Source organism: Etheostoma cragini, chromosome 8 (genome assembly GCF_013103735.1).
Source record: "Etheostoma cragini isolate CJK2018 chromosome 8, CSU_Ecrag_1.0, whole genome shotgun sequence".
Taxonomy (NCBI): Eukaryota; Metazoa; Chordata; class Actinopteri; order Perciformes; family Percidae; genus Etheostoma; species Etheostoma cragini.
In genome coordinates, this window is record NC_048414.1 from 22,748,580 (window position 1) to 22,766,434 (window position 17,855).

At 42.3% G+C, this 17,855-nt stretch overlaps 1 protein-coding gene across 1 annotated transcript in view; it reads right to left on the bottom strand.

Annotated features, from left to right (window-relative positions):
* Nucleotides 1-17,855, bottom strand: part of jph3 (junctophilin 3) — a 65,223-nt gene that overhangs the window by 30,292 nt on the left and 17,076 nt on the right. The window contains exons 2-3 of the mRNA XM_034878830.1: nucleotides 15,086-15,572; nucleotides 10,020-10,385 (exon numbers count right to left, since the gene is read on the bottom strand). Coding sequence (XP_034734721.1) covers nucleotides 10,020-10,385; nucleotides 15,086-15,572 — 853 coding nt within the window. The remainder of the gene's footprint in view (nucleotides 1-10,019; nucleotides 10,386-15,085; nucleotides 15,573-17,855) is intronic.

Consider the following 17,855-nt stretch of genomic DNA (forward strand, 5'->3'; position numbering starts at 1 on the left):
GATTAGACTCAAATCTTTCTGTGTTTCTTTACTTCAGAACATGATTATCACCGTTGTGAGTCACCTAATTGCTTCGTGCTTTGGGCTCGATGGAATCAGGAGACTTTAATTTTTCAAATGATGTATGGCATGAGCGTGTTTATGACGGTTTAATGCTTACAATTTAGGAAAGAAGTCAGCACTTCCGAAAAACGGCGAGTTTATTTACCGTGCACGGGAACCGTCCGCCCAAGAAGTTAAAGTTGCTGGTCTTCAACCCTTCAGAAGCATGTCATCCAAAGGGAGATTTACAAGCAGATAAACGCAGACTTCCAGGCACTGCCGCCATTCATCTGAATGTAGAACCATATTAACCACTTTACCTTAAGTTACCAGTCAACGCTAGCAGTAGCTAGCTAGCTTAGTTAAATTTTTCAAAACAAATCTAGTAGTCTTGCAATTTGCGACCCTGCAAGATCTCCAGTCTTTATATATTATGATTGTCTTTAACGTTAGATGTGAGATGGTGTCAGATTAATGTCTTTTCCAACTCTGTACAACTCCAGCCCATGGGCCCACCACCTGTGGGAGGATCCAAAGGGGTCGGGTGCGCTGTTATATGGGTGGCAGCGAAGGTCAGGGGCTTCGACGGACCAGACCCGGGCGGCAGTGGCTGGCTCTGGGGATGTGGAATGTCACCTCTCTGTGGGGGAAGGAGCCAGAACCTGTGCGGGAGGTGGAGCGCTACCAGTTAGATCTGGTGGGGCTTACATCTATGCACAGTCTCGGTTCTGGAACCGTACTCCTGGATAGGGGTTGGACTCTGTCCTACTCCGGAGTTGCCCAGGGTGTAAGGCGCCGGGCGGGTGTGGGAAAACTCACAAGCCCCCGGCTGAGCGCCGATGCGTTGGAGTTTACCCCGGTGGACGAGAGGGTCACCTCTCTACGCCTGCGGGTGATGGGGGTGAAATTCTGACTGTTGTTTGTGGATATGCACCAAACAAGAGTTCGGAGTACACCATGTTCGAACATAGGGATGCTCATAAGTGTACTTGGTACCAGAGCACCCTAGGCCAAAGATCAATGATCGATTTTATAATCGTTTCATCTGACCTGAGGCCGTATGTTCTGGACACTCGGGTGAAGAGAGGGGCAGAGCTGTCAACTGATTACCATCTGGTGGTGAGTTGGGTCAGCGGGTGGGGGAAGACTATGGACAGACCTGGTAAGCCCAAACGGATAGTTCGGGTAAATTGGGAACGTCTGGAGGAGGCCCCTGTCCGACGGACTTTCAACTCACACCTCCGGCGGAGCTTTTCGTGCATCCCTGTGGAGGCTGAAGGCAATGAATCTGAGTGGACAATGTTCAAAGTTTCCATAACTGAAGCTGCAGTGGGGAGCTGTGGTCTAAGGGTCTTGCGGGGCCTCAAGGGGCGGTAACCCACGAGCACCTTGGTGGACACCGGTGGACAGGGAAGCCGTCCGACTGAAGAAGGAGTCTTTCCGGGATATGTTACCCGGAGGACTCCGGAGGCAGTTGCAAGGTACCAACGGGCCCAAAGAGCTGCAGCCTCTGCCGTGACAGAGGCAAAGCAGCGGGTGTGGGAGAAGTTCCGAGAAGACATGGAGAAGGACTTTCGGTCGGCACCAAGGCTGCTTCTGGAAAACCGTTTGCCACCTCAGGAGGGGGAAGCGAGGAATCATCCAAGCTGTATACAGTAAGGATGGGACGTTGTTGACCTCAACTGGGGAGGTAATAGAGCGGTGGAAGGAGCACTTTGAGGAACTCTTAAATCCAGCTGACACGCCCTCTGGGGCAGATGCAGAGATGGAGAATGATGAGGGATTGTCCTCAATTTCCTTGGTGGAAGTCGCTGAAGTCGTCAAACAACTCTACACCGGCAAAGCCCCAGATATTGATGAGATCCGTCCAGAAATGCTGAAAGCTCTGGGTGTGGAGGGGCTGTCTTGGTTGACACCCCTCTTTAACATTGCGTGGAGGTCTGGGACAGTGTCTAAGGAGTGGCAGACTGGGGTGGTGGTTCCCCTCTTCAAAAAGGGGGACCAGTGGGTGTGTGCCAATTACAGGGGTATCACACTTCTCAGCCTCCCTGCTGAAGTCTACTCCAAGGTGCTGTAAAGGAGGGTTCGGCCTATAGTCGATCCTCGGATTGAAGAGGAGCAGTGCGAATTCCGTCCTGGTCGTGGAACAACGGATCAGATCTTCACTCTTGCAAGGGTCTTCGATGGGGGCTGGGAGTATGCCCAACCAGTCTACATGTGTTTTGTGGATCTGGAGAAGGCGTATGACCGGGTCCCCCGGGAGACACTGTGGGAGGTGCTGAGGGAGTATAGGGTGAGTGGGTCCCTTCTCAGGGCCATCCAATCTCTGTATGACCAAAGCGAGAGCTGTGTCCGGATTCTCGGCAGTAAGTCGGACTCGTTCCAGGTTAAGGGTTGGCCTCCGCCATGGCTGCGCTTTGTCACCAATCCTGTTTATAATATTTATGGACAGGATATCGAGGCGTAGTCGGGGCGGGGAGGGGTTGCAGTTTGGTGGGCTCAGGATCTCATCGCTGCTTTTTGCAGATGATGTGGTCCTGATGGCATCATCGGTCTGTGATCTTCAGTACTCACTGGATTGGTTCGCAACCGAGTGTGAAGCGGCTGGGATGAGGATCAGCACCTCTAAATCTGAGGCCATGGTTCTCAGCAGGAAACCGATGGAGTGCTTTCTTTGGGTAGGGAGTGAGTCCTTACCCAAAGTGAAGGAGTTTACGTACCTTGGGGTCTTGTTCACGAGTGAGGGGACTCGTGGAGCGTGAGATTGGTCGGAGAATCGGAGCAGCCGGTGCGGTAGTACATTCTGTTTATCGCACCAATGTATCGAAAAGGGGGCTGAGCCAGAAGGCAAAGCTCTCGATCTACCAGGCAATTTTCGTTCCTACCCTCACCTATGGTCATGAAGGGTGGGTCATGACCGAAAGAACAAGAACCAGGGTAGAAGCGGCCGCAATGGGTTTCCTCAGGAGGGTGGCTGGCGTCTCCCTTAGAAATAGGGTGAGAAGCTCAGTCATCCGAGAGGAGCTCGGAGTGGAGCCGCTGCTCCTTCGCGTTGAAAGGAGCCAATTGAGGTGGTTCGGGCGTCTGGTAAGGATGCCTCCTGGGCACCTCCCTAGGGAGGTGTTCCAGTTACATCCAGCTGGGAGGAGGCCTCGGGGAAGACCCAGGACAAGGTGGAGAGATTATATCTCCAACCTGGCCTGGGAACGCCTCGGGATCCCCCAGTCGGAGCTGGTTGATGTGGCTCGGGAAAGTTTTGGGTCCCCTACTGGAGCTGCTGCCCCCCCGACCCGATACCTGATAAGCGGTCGAAGATAAATGGATGGATGGAAACTCTGTACAAAGTCGTCTAGGGTATGGTAGGCAATACATGGTGTTCAGGGGAAAAACTTCAGGGTGATATCAGGGGATAAAGAAAATCAAAGATAGATAAACTTCTTCCCAACAGCCGGCCAAGGATTGTTGAAACAAAGAGAGTCACAGCCACTGGATAATAGACACCGAGACAGAGAGACAGATGTAAACCGTCAGTCTCACAAAGAAGAAAAAGTTTGCCAGCCAAAGACAACTGACAGCCAGGTAAAACTAATACATAATACAGTTTAAAGAGTTTTAACGTCGATAAATTGCTGGCGTGTTAATTTGAAGGCAAATATATAGATTATGTGTACAACGCAGATCACCTTACCAGAGGGATGGGAAATATGGTTACATTTAAGAAACACAAGTCCTGTCACAAAATGCTTTAGTGAATACCTTGACCATTTGTTTCCAATAATTAACTAATAAAAGTATCAATATATTTTTATAGCTAATGTAAAATGGTGTAGGTACAAGGTAGAAGACGTGCTTGTTTTCTGTCATATCAAAGAATATACAGTATTATTGTCTTCTTACTCTATTAGTATGGTGAGGAAAAAGTACACCTATACTGTTAATGTTTTTAATTTACTTTAATATACACTTGTGTCTGAAGTGATCTCTTCTTTGCAACTGTTGCTTTGCAGGTCACTGTGCAGGTCACTGCAAGACCATTTTCAGAAATTAATTTGTGAACCAGGTTAAGGGAATTTCGACACCCTTTACAACCCTTTTAATGTTGGAATCAGTGAGGGATATTACCATATATTTTGATACCTACCTGCTGAACTTAACTTACCCACGTGCAACCACCCTCCCCTTTAAGATTACCCCAACCCCCCTCTAAACCCTACTTCACACATACACAAATGCTCACATCCAAGGTTCTCTTACCCATCAAAATATCAACTCCCTCCCCTGCGCCCCTTCCTCCACCTGTTACTGCACTTAAATTATTCTTTTCCATGTCTACATTCCCATAGGCACATATTTATATGTTTATATATTTCCATTTACTATGCTATTTGCACAAGTACATTTACAATATTAGCATGTTTATAATACAATGTAATTTGCACGTTCACAGTCCCATCTGCTGTACTGTTCCTTGTTCCTGTTTTCTTCCTGCTCCTTAGAAACATCTTACTTCACTTGCAGGGTTCATCAATAATTCTGAGTCTGTAAATAATGTTGATGTTAATAATATTGTGTTTTTTTTAATCTACTCTATATGTGCCTATCGCCTACACTGTTTGTTGCAAGCCACCGACCTACATTTCATTATAAGCCTGCACATTGTGTCAATGACAATAATGACAAATGGAATTATAATTGGCTGACAGGCTCAAACTGTAAAAGCACTGCTGTTACACCATATTTAAATTGATGGGCCGCTGTATTTTAGATACAACCTAACAAAACGGCGTGTTTGCCACTCACATTCATACCGCTTCTTTTAGCGTCGGTCTCATACTGTGTATGTGACAAAGTTTTGGTCCATTCATTAGGGTATTTCTAGCTATGCTTGAGGTCTCAGTGCTGTGTTATAATCTGTTCATTGCAGGTCTGTTCCAAGTTAAAAATGTAGAATCAAACAAGAAGGGAGAGATCTAATCACCGTCATGACAACCCAGTGACTGATGTGAATTTTAGTTTGTCTACATTTCTTTCTTTCTCTATCTGAGTGACTCATCAGCAGTGTGAGATGTGTTAGGTGAGCAGCAGCAGCAGCAAGCTGTGGTCATACTGCCCTCAGCAGAAGACTGTCATCAGGACTGACAGGATTGGATCTTTAGTGATTCAACTCATGAATCCTCTTGCCTGTGTATGTGTGAGTGTGCGTGCACATGTGTGTGTGCTTCTAGTTCAGCCTTTCTGCTCTCTCAGGCTGCCTGCTTTTGTTGGCATAATGCGGACATTTCTCTCATTCACTCTTCCTTTTCCCGACTCACTTTCCTATTGGCTTTTTCTCTCTAACTCCCCTTTTACACTCTCTTTATCTGTGTCTTTTTTATCTCACACCATTTCTAAGTCACACTCTTATTTTTTCTATCCCCTTAACAAGCTTGTCCATTAAAGTCTTGAAACAGAAAACAGGTGATCTACTCTTGAATACATGAAGCAAACACAAAGATATATGGGGCTACATACACAAAGGCTACATACGTTACAGTTATTCACCATGATGTCAGTGCATAACATTACTGATCTGTTTTAAGGTCAACTGTTCATCAGATATTAAACTAAACTCATTGTCACTAACTTGCTAACGCTGCCTTCACTCTGCAGCCCTTAATCCCAACTGTTGCTCATTTCTTTTCTTTGCACTGGACATCTGTTGTACAACATGAGGAAAGAAAATGTGAGGTCTGGATTAAACTTAAGTTACAGTATCTGCTTCTTTTCCATTGTTGAGCATTCAAATACAAGTCACATATATTGTAAGTTGCAATTTGCAAGATCTGATTTTGTAGCAAATACACAAACAGTTCAGGTTCTAAATGCATGCTGAGTTAGCGCACTTTCAGCAAACATGAAACTCCCAAAAAGACCCAAATGGAAAAAGAAATTCTTGCAGATGTCATTTCCAAGGCAACACAACACAGCGGCAGTTCGTTAAATGGGCACATTCTATTCATTCGTCAACATTCATTCGAGACAAAATCTTCTCGTTTATTTCGTGGTCATGAGACTGGGCTGCAGCAGCCTGCTCTTGGGGACAACAACGGCCGTGGGACCCGATCCTTGTTCTCCGGGGGACGCAACAATGGGGAAATGAAATGCCACATGTCGGCAACAACAATGGGATGGACCCCCACACGTGGGACGCGATACCCGGTCTCTGGGGTGAAAGTCCTGTGTTGTTTGACCCATCCACCACCCTCCTTACGCGGGTTTTCGGCTTTTCAATACTACTCACTACTGTAATCGTGCTCTTATCACCAAAGATGCTTTCCATTGAAATGCATTAGTTTAAATTTCATGCTCACGACCATGAAAAAATAACAAAAAAATCGTGTGCCTGTACACAAATCAATAGAGTGAATAATCATCATTTCACAAACTGCCATGAGACCTGGCTGGAATACATAGCCCAGGCCCCTTTACAATGCAATGACATTTTGTTACTGTATTTTGAATCCTAATCAAACATTTGGTTTTAGAAATGCAAGTAATTCCAAGTAATTTTCTTTTTGTTTTTAAGTCAAGTCCATCACAACAAACTGTCTTTAAGCTGTAATCTGTATGGTAAACCTGCCAGTGACCAGCACCTTGAACAAATAGTTAGCCGTTTTGAGATATCCACATTGCTTTCATGTTAGATGAGAAGATTCATTAATTAACTAGTGAGCTTTGGAGGTGATACCAAGCATACCAAGCACTGATAGGCTACTCTTTCACTTTCCCCACCCAAATTTTTCCTGCAAGACTAAAACGAGACTAGGTTAAAGCCTGGTAGCGCTGCCCGCTTTCTTTGGTTGCCCACATTAAGGAATTGTGCTGTTGCAACGATTGTTTTGGTGTGTGGTCTATTTTTTTCCACAAGCAAATCTAGCAAGAAAAAGCATTTATTGATCTATCTGAAAAATTATCAAATATGCATCCTCTGCTTGCAAACCCTTTTGATTTTCTGTTCTCCTGGAGTTTTAATCCCCCTCCATTTTTAAATGAAGAAATATCAAAACATGCCCATCCCCTTTATTTATTTAGAAATAGCCTTGTGTCAATGCTGTTTGTGATTGTTTATTTAAATTACATAGACCTACTTTCTCCACATGCGTTTGCTGTTTGTCAGCATGTATTCTCCCCTGCCTGTGCATGGGCGATATCAGAGCTAAAAGCCTGTGTGGCACAAATACATTTTGAAAGGGCATTGGCCGTTGGGGAAACACCAAAATCTCCCTCGAACCAATGGTGGTACTTCCTCACTCACTGACAGAGTGACAGAAGGACAGAGTTGTGAGGTTCTAGGTCCTCTGGTCCAGCCAAAAAACCAACAACCATCTATTCACAAGCATGCTTTTCTAACCTTCTACCTTTTTCTTACCTATTCATTAAAAGATACATCATATCAAGTCACTTGTCTCAGATTTTAAATACTCAAGGCTGTTGCTATGGTATCAGGGAAAAACAGTTTATTCCAATAGGCCTACAGCCATTGGCAATCTAAAATAGACATTTTACTTTTGACCTTCAGTATTGCCTTTCAGAACTGGCTCTGGCAAACCATCTTTTAGTTATTATCCAGATGTTTCACCTTGACAGTTGTAACATTTTCTTATCCAAACGTTGCTGTTACCGCACAACCAATCTACAAATGAAGTTTAAAAAAAGAACTTTGGACAGAAAGTACTGCCCCAGAATTACTGTATCCTTGGCTCTCTAACCGGGTCCCTTGAAACAAGGTCTAGGACCAAAATGGGTCATGGGCCTATTTTGGATGGTTCCCCACATTACAAGATCATTGATGTGTATCCATGACTAAAGGTCCTAGGAAATCTAACACATTTCTAAGTCCTGAGCTGATAAACAAAAATTGTTGCCTCATATTCCTGTCCCAAAGTTTCTAGCTGCTGTAAAGAAGGCCAGGGCACGCCCATTAACATTACAACCCCAACTGTGCTTGATGTTTTAGTTCGATGATCAGAGTTATAGTGAGAGCAGGCTCTCATTTCTATTCAGGTAAGCAGCTTCATCAGAGCCTTAACGGCCCCTAACTGTCTTGCTTCGCTAGCTGTTTTGCTTGTACCCCAACCTCCTTAACCCTACTTCCACTTTAACCTTAATCCTGTTCTTGATCTGTCATTGATCTCATTATAATGCGAAATGGGGCCATCCACATGTAGAGCCAGCCTTCCCCAATGACTCTGACACATGGAGCCATCAGAATGGGCATGGACACTGGTAAAATACAAAAAAACAGATATAGAACATAAACATAGAATCAATTTGCGGATTTGAATCATTATGTTTTGTTCCGTTGAAGGATTTGATGCCATGACTATGGAGCTCATTCACTTTTTTCTAACCTAAGCGATCATGTTACCCTTCAAGTGCACTTCCTATGTATATCAGTTAGTGAAGGCATTACAGTTCATGCCACAGCGGCATTTGGTACTGATTCAATCTTCAGTTTAGTACAATATTCAGTTCAGTTACTTTCAGATCAGTCCAAAACTAGGTCTATGCTAATACTGTTTATTAAAGGGAATGGCTCAGCAGCCAGTTTTGGCAAGATAATCATTGCATAATGATTGTTCCGGTGACTTTCGCTGTCTTTTGCTAAACCTTTTAATGCGGAAGTAACGTACTGTGTATCAAAGCTGACCCAGGCTCTCCGTCTCCACTGCTAAAAACAGGTTACAGATTTAAACCGGTAAGAAGAGGCACACAGAAAAAAATAAAAGAGAAATCTCTCATGTGAAAAAGAAAATCAGTTTAACTTTGGCAGAAATGTTTGTGCTCATATAGGACCCCATCCCCAAACCATTCTCAGTCCCAACTCGTCAAATAAGAATGCTTGGGCAGTGGTTCTGGCGATGGATATGATTCAAAAAACACCCTTCAGCGTGTTTATGGAACGCACCAGGCAGAACAGCAGCTCTACGCTTTCTGATTATGTCGTATTGGTGCCTTGGTAGCTCACCTGGTAGAGCATGCGCCCATATATAGAGGTTTACTCTGCCATTGGTTTGACCCTGACCTGCAGCCATTTGCTGGATGTCGTTCCCCCTCTCTCTCCCTTTTAATGTCTTCATGTGTCCTATGAAAATAAAAGGCCTAAAATGCCAAAATAATAGCAACAACAACAACAATAGCAAGTAATACAAAAGCCTGAATTACTGCATTGGGAGGTTGGTTGGGGCAGTGGAGGGGTCAAACAACACAGGAAAAGCTAATGAAAAAATGGGTTTTCAGGGACCTTAAGGCCTTTGGCAATTTAATTCATATGTTAGCCATGAACTATGGGGCCATGAGGAGTAAATTATGCCCAGGCCTGTATGTGTGTTGACACAGCAGAGATAACATTAAATGAGAAAAGTTAATCTGTAGGATAATAAATATTTGAAAAATACAGCCTGAGAGCCTTAATTCACAATATTCCAGTATGTTTTTATAATTTCAGTTGTCCTCTGTATTTTCCTTTACAAAATAAAGACATTTCCAGCAAGAATTTATGCAATTTTGGAAATATGTGTATAAAAATTCATCAGAATGCAGGAAATAAAGTGTTTAATGCTCAGATTCTTCTGGGTGTGGATTCTCTGACCCCCCACATTATATGCCTCCCCACATATCTTGAACTAAATCCGATGCCTTTGGGTTGCCAGGCCAGCTGGGCCTAGGTCAAATGTTAGTGCCATGTCACTAGGGCCTGGAGGGTGGCGACTGTTGGGCCACTAATGCACTTCTCTAACCTCTGTGCTACCAACCGCCCAAGTTGCCCAGCTAGTTTTTCTACCAGCCCACCCTTATATAGCAGGCAAGAACCAGCCATGATGAACTAGTTTTTCTTTGACTTCTGGCCCTTTACTTTAACGTAAGGAATGGTGGTAAATGACTATACAAGAAAGACAGACATACAACTCATCTACAAAACAGTATTAAGCCACTACCTGGACAAGGCGATCTCAGCCTTCTGCCGGGCGATGTCGGCTGCTTTCTGTGCTCCCTCCACGGCTCGGTCCACCTTCTCTCTGATCTTACTGGCCCGGAGGGGGATCAGGTTCTTCCTTTTGCCGCTCACCAAGATGTTCTGTTTGTACTTCCCTTCCTCTTTCGTCCCATCGGGAAACGTGGTGCACCCGTAGCCGTGGCGTTTATTGCTAAGCCACTCCCCCTCGTACTGAAGTCCGTCAGACCGCCGACTCACACCAAATCCTGTCCGCTTGTCGTTCTTCCACTCCCCGCAGTAGGTCTCTGTTGCCGTGGCATCCACATCGTCGTCTGCGACGGCCAACTCTACATCTGCATCTCCAAGACTGGAAAAGTGAAAGGTTACATTGGTTTGACAAGTGTGTTCAATCAATAATCCTAAATACTACATAACTTTGAGACCAAAACATGTTTACCTGGCAAGGCTATGATAGTGTAGTGTGACAGAAAGAGCACTGTACGCCAGTAGCAATGAAGTTAAAGTTTGCAGTTGGATATTTTAACAAGAACACCTCCTGAAGTCAAATTTCAGACTTAGAAAGTCAGGAGAACTTCACCAACCCCAACATTTCAATCTAACATGGGTGCTCCAAGCATCAACAGTGAAAGCTAAATCAATATACTGTTTATTAGCACTTTTGTCTCATTTGTGTCTCATTAAAGTCCTTTTTATCATGCTAATTTCCAGGTTAATAATTGTATTTAGTGGTTATTTCAGAGTAAGTTTTCATGGTTTAATTAAAAAAAAAGTACATTCATTTTTGTTGTACTAGACATTGCTGCAGCCCCTCCTTTCACCCTGTGTGTTGAGTTCTCTGTTTTAGCTACAGGGTCTGAGAGACATCTCACTTCTGCTGGGATATAACAATTACTGGTGTAACGGTAAACCACGGTAAAAATGTTGACGATAAAAATTACCGTTTTAATTTAAAATGTCTTTATTATAACAATGGTTGTGGAAACCCTGTGATTAACCCTTGTGTTTTCTTCCCGTCAACCAAACACTCTTATTGCTTTTTACAACATTTTTGTCACTTTTCAATGTTGAGGGTGTTTTTTCCAGAATCACTTGATATTTTTAATGTTGACATTTTCAGCGTTTATTTGGAAGGCCAAATTTTTTGTGAGAAAAATCCTGAAAATGGGTTCCGAGGACAACATGAGGGTTAATCCTTCCTAGCTTCATCCGAGTCCCCTGAAGTTGCCGTGCAGTTGCACTGCGCTCAGACAGGAGAAGGGGACAGAATGCTCCTGTAAACACACTTTTTTTGTTATCATTCCTGATAAATCATTCCTGGTTAAAGCGATGTGTGTAGCCCAGAACATAAGTGAAAACTATTCTGTAGCTTGCTAAACTGTCATTCGTTTTACTGCCTTGTTATCTGTGTAAATGTTAAAGCTACGTTTATTCATGTTTCAATAAGTGTTCTACAATGTATAATAACTTTAAACCGTGTAACGACGTGTTACATTTCTGTATTATTACAGAGAAATGAATTTCATTCTTAGTATTGTTTCTTGTTATTTGCTGCTGACTATACTATTTAGTTTTGGTAAATATTGTAGTAAGTCAGATGCTTATTAATGTGCATTATGATTTATTTAAGAACCACATCCAACTTCACATGTAACGTTAAATACTGTGTGCAAAGGTTTGGTTATTTTTTAATAAATCTTCCTGGATCTCAAAGTCAGACGCCTCTGGTTCAAGTTCTATCCTGTAACCCTACAGCCGGCCAGTGTTTCAGTAGCCAGCTTTCAATAGTTTTTACAAGCCTGTTGTCTATATTTTTGTAATATATAATAAACACTTGCACTTTTGGAAACTATTTCAGCGTGTGTAGGCCTATCAGTGCTTTCTGAATACATTCTTTCAAAAATACCAAAAACGGTGATAATTTTGGTCACTATAACCGCAAGGTTAGATTTTCATACTGTTATATCCCTAGCTAGCCATAACTACTAGCCAGTCAGTTGCAGAGCATGAGGGAGTGCCATGTCAGCAACTAGGCGAGCATTATAACGTGTAACGAAGTGACGCACATTCTTCCCGGAGGTAAAGGCTGGACTACAACAGAGCTATTTGGAGCAGTTGGTCCATTTGGGTGGCACTTTAGGCTTTTTCACTTTGTAAACCAATTACAAGCACAAAATAGATATTTAATAAACTAAAGGAAAGGGGAAATGCCAAAAAGCTGGAAAAACTGGAAGCAGCGGGAAAGAGCTAGCCTGACTTTGTCCAAAGTTGAAAAAAAATAAACTTACCACTACCTCTAAAGTACTCATCTTGGGGGTTTACTGAATGAGTGTTTAGGGGGAGTTACATGTGAAGCTATTTGTTGTTGGTTTATCCATCTGCTTGGCACTTCTGTGCAGCATCACAAGCTACATCAAGGGTTGCCAGGTATGGTCGGTGAGCACAGGTTTATCTTTACAAGCAGGATGGTATAAAACTTGGCAATTTTACTGTGAAAACAAGATTACTGAAAGCCTGACTTTTATTTGCCAACAAAAAAAACGTGTTTGCATATTACTGTTACTTTGTTGTATGATTTAAACCTTTAAATGTAGGTGTAAATACAATACAACTTTATTGTCAGATTAAATTTTGCGTTCCCAAGCTGCTTCGCTCAAAAAGAAGAAACAAAAGAAGAAATGCAACATTAGACAACAAATACACATAAAGTACAAAGATGAAGACATATCAACAGCCCTTGGAAAAGAAAAATGTTATGTGAATAGAGTTCTTAATGCTGTTTTATCTAAACGGAGGGACTCTAAATTGCCTGTTAGAAGTCAGAAGTTAGTATTCATAATTTATTCAACCATTCATGGTGGAGTCAGAAGAGATGACGTTAGCAAGTCATTCTCTTCTTGTGGATTGCTTGAAAGGAGTGTGCAACAGGTTGACCAATGATCTTTGTGGAAAATTTTAGTTGATTATACAATTTAGTTTTAAGTTTAGCGTAAATTCATAAGGATTGTGGACAGAGCCAGGCTCATCCTGTTACAGTCTTTATGCTAAGCTAGGCTAACACTGTCCTCACTCAAGTCTACATACTTTGTATACAGAGATGAGATCAATATCATTCGTTGCTTGGAAGACAGAAAGTAAGGTCATTCAACAAAATGTTGAACTATTCCTAATCATTTCATTTGTAGGAAATAATAAGTGTATAGGATTAACATAGGCTTGTTTTTTTTAATGTTGTCTCCTCTGGCCCCTCTACTTCCCTTTAATATGTTTTTACTGGTCCAGCATAATAAATATGGCTATAACATGTTAGAATTATAACAATATCTAACACCTAAGTAATTGATTTATTGTAATACATAAATGCAAATGAATTATAAATGTTGCAATTGATCTTGCATACATACATGAGCCTTCCGAGGCTTTTTTTGTACATGTTTAAAGCTGTAGAAAGGGGGGGGGAACCTAGACCTTTAACAGCCTTGCCTATAATTAATCAGACCTGATAAGCCACATTGCCAACAAACAAGGTTAAGAGCTGCTGACTCTTGTCCTCTAGTAAATGGTTCCTTTAAAATACGCCACCTCAATCAAGTGGATTTGAAGTTGTAGTGTTTCCAATGGTACACAACTGATTCATCACCCAGTGAATAAAACAGCCTTTTCTTTTTACCAAGCAACATGTTCGCTGGGTGAGTCTAAACGGCTATAATTGTTACAATTGATCAGAAACTGTTCAAAACAAGCAGAGTGGAGCAGAGAGATGAAGATTGCCGGCTTATCACAGAATAACCAGTGGAAGAATGTAATTAAGTACATTTTCAAGTACTGTGCCTAAAAACAAATTTAAGGTTGTTGTACTTTACTTGAGTCTTTTTTCTATTCATGCATATCTATTTCAACTTTACTACATCTCAGAGAGAATTATTGTAGTTTTCACTCCACTACATTAATCTGACATCTTCAGTTACTAGTTACTTTACAAATTCAGATTTTTTCACATAAAACACATTTTATAAAATGCAATGTTTTATTAAAAATGAAACTAGCCAAAAATATAAAGGCCTACAGGTAGAGCGGAAATCATTTGCTGATTAAACACTAGGTTGACTGAGAGAACTGCTTAGATCGGACCAGTTTCTAAAATGTGAGGAGTTTTTTGCATTGAACACTTTTACTTGTAATACTTTAAGTACATTTTACTCAGGATACTTGCATAGTTTTACTAAAGTAACCTTTTCAATGCAGGAATTTTACTTGAAACAGTTGTGGGGTATTAGCACTTTACTTAACGTAAAGGCTCTGTACTTCTTCCATTACTGTGGATAACACAATGTAAACTTTTTGTTAAGATACTTTTTGGGGCATTTTAGAATAGAATGCCTTTGGTGTCATTATACACAAGTGCAGTCCCTGTGCAGTAAGAATTAAGCAACCCCTTTACAGTGTCAACACAAAATATAAAAATATAAAACTATAAAATATAAAAACATAAAATGTAAGTAGTGCACAAAAAAAGAGGGAGGGATGTGGTCCCGAGAGCAACTCTATAGATATGTAAAATGGTAGAAAAATAAAGGGTTTGTATACACATTATGCAAAAATATAGTTTGGTGTATCAACAGTCCTGAGTATTAAATATTGCACAGTAATGAGATTAAGTGATTCAGTATTAAATATTGCACTGTAATGAAATTAAGTGGTTAAGTATTAATATAAAAAAATATTGCACTGTAATTAAATTAAATGGTTTAATATTCAATATTCGACATGCAACATACAAACCAAGAGTTTCATTTAATCCCTGTGATTTTATTCTAGGCCTTCGAATTATTTTTAATATATTTTAAGATGTTTTTAAAACGGTTGGAAACTTAGATATAGTCATATTTTCAAATCTTTATATAGGGCCCTATATAAATTAAAATAAATAAAAAAGTCACTTGCCATCAGGCTAAAAAACCTTTTTGATGGAAAACCTGATTATACCTCTACATGACCTACAGTAAAGCTTGCACACCTCATCCCCCCATCATCTATTCCTGTTATTACCTGATAGTGGAGTTGATATCAGATGCAGCAGAAGACACAGTACTCATCCCAGCCTCGCTCCTGAACGAGCTCTGCTTGGACCTCTGGGAGGCCAGAGAGCTCCTGGACTCGGATTTCCTCAGCTTGAGCCCAGACAGGATGGACCTCCGGAACAGCCCGCCTTTTCTCTTCCCCTTCAGCAGCTCAGCCTCACTGTGTGCCGTCAGCACAAACCCTCCCCGAGACACAGCGGGGCTGCTGCCGCTGCTGCCCGTGCTGCACATGGAGACGCTAGTGGTCAAAGTGCCAGGAACAGAAGGAGGACCAGGAACCACCGCCCCGGTCCGGTCCAGCAGAGCTGTACCATTGCTGTGCTCCGAACCGGAGCGGAGAGAGTTTATGGAAGTACGGAGTGGGGAGCGAATAACGGCCGCCATGCCGTATGGGACACTCTGACGAACTCCGTAGCCATGCCGCATCCCGCCAACCCACTGGCCTTGAAATGTTCCTAATGAGAGAGGACAACAATTACCAATACCAATTCTGCATAAGTATTTTCTCTGTAGTAGCTGTGGTCTGATTATTTGTCAGGATTTTACAATTGGTGCTGAATATGCTACACAGGATGACTAAAACAACAGAAATCTTAGATGAACAATATGCTTACAGAGTGCAGATACAAGACACTTAGTAAATTGTCTATATTTGGAAATTGCGCCCGATTTCACTCTTTTCGGCAGGATGTCAGGTATCTTCCGCTTTCTTCCAGACAGCTAGCTAGCCTATCTGTCCAATCTGAGTTTTCTGTTGCACAAGGAAGGAAGTTTGGCAAAGTAAGACTAATATAAGTGAGCAGCTAGCTGTCCGGCCATCACTACTAAAATGATCCCAAAGTGTAGTGTACATTACAAACTCAAGAGCTGACTACCATCTTGCATTGCACAGAGAAGAAGAAAAAAAATCTTATCTCGACAGTTGCCGAATACAAAGCTTGATTACCAAACAAAATAAAAATAGGCAACTGCCGTAGTATCCCCAGACATTCAAAGGCACCAAATACCCCAGGTTTGCCTAGTATCACGTGGCTTTTGGTAAATTCAATATCAGCTGAGAATTATGGGTCATGTTGTTGCCCTAAATTGCAATTTCACTACACTTTTCAGCCTGAAATTGTGTGCATGGTATTGATTTCTTAGTTAGAGTGGGGATTATTATCCCAGCCAGGCGTAAGGATCAGCAATTCAGGCGTTTGTGTGCGTGCGTAATCTTGTAAAACCGATAAAGCATAAATCTGGCCTCAGGATGGCATATAACCATATATAATAATCCGATTACGGCTTGGCACACCACAATGAGGTGAAGAAGATAAAAACTGGGACAAGCGACACAAAGGTGAGACTTATGTTTTCTCGTGAGTTTTTTCACACAGTGCTTTTTGGTTTTACAAGACCTCAAGGAGGAGGAGTGGGTGGTTTGGCAAATGTACGTCCGGTTTACCACCTCACCTCCATTAAAGAGCAGCACAACAGCTGCTTACCTGAGCTTTGCTATGGGACCTTTTGGGTCTCCCACGCAGTGCATGAGACGCATATTTGCATTTCCTAGACTGGCCAAGGAATGTCCCGCCCTTCTCTTCCTGACATGGCCACTGATTGGCTTACCCTGCTGTTCTTACGCTAACCAATTTCACTCCCCATGCCTAAACCTAACCAATCCAACCAACAAGGCCAACAAGTATGGGAAACGTACATTTGCACATGAGATTGTGGCTGGTAGGTAGCTGGCTAACTAGGAAGGACGATGAACTTTCCATGTTTGATCCCGCCTACTAAGCAGTGATTGGTAAATTATTTTCTCTAATACAATCTCTGGTAGACATGAGACCTGTTTGAAATGCGGACCAAAGGTATTATGTTAGTTTAAGCTCTGTTATTCTGTACTTTATATTGTGCTTACTTGGTGGCTATTCCTGGACATATTTGTGTGTTTTGTGGGGGTCGATTACTGTTTGGTAGGGACAGGCAATTCTTTTTAAAGTTGGCAGGTGACTGGATAAACCATCTGTCTGTCACATCCACCATTGCTGTGTTGAACCAACAATCACAGCTGTCACACACACCTAAACCACTAAATTGGTCCAACCCGCTGGTTTTGTGGACACAAAAGCAATTCTAGCCTGATCTCGTGATATCACAACAATCTAGCTTCAGTGCACAGTAAGGTCAAAATGGGCTTAACAGCAAATTGTTGCTCCTGTCCGTCCATCTATCCATCTTCATCCGCTTATCCGGTATCGGGTCGCGGGGGCAGCAGCTCCAGTAGGGGACCCCAAACTTCCCTTTCCCGAGCCACATTAACCAGCTTCGAGTGGGGGATCCCGAGGCGTTCCCAGGCTAGGTTGGAGATATAATCTCTCCCAAGTTACTTAAACTCCCTCACTTGGGGTAAGGACTCACTCCCTACCTGAAGAAAGCACTCCATTGGAGTGGAACTTCTTCACTCTGTGTGTTTTCATCAGTAACAAGAAGTTGAAGTATTAATAATAGTGATAACATAAAGTAATAATTCAATCTACACAGCTCAGTGATTGCTCCTGTGCACCCTATTAATCTGGCCATGCCTAGACGAAAAGTACAGCATGACATGTCCTTTCCTTTAATATGCATGGTTATTCTTATTGACAAAAGATGTATTGTGACCTTTATAAAACTGCAAAAATTTAACAGCGTCACAGAGTACTCCACTTCCTCACTGTGATGTGTATATAATCATGTTTTATATAAAATTATTT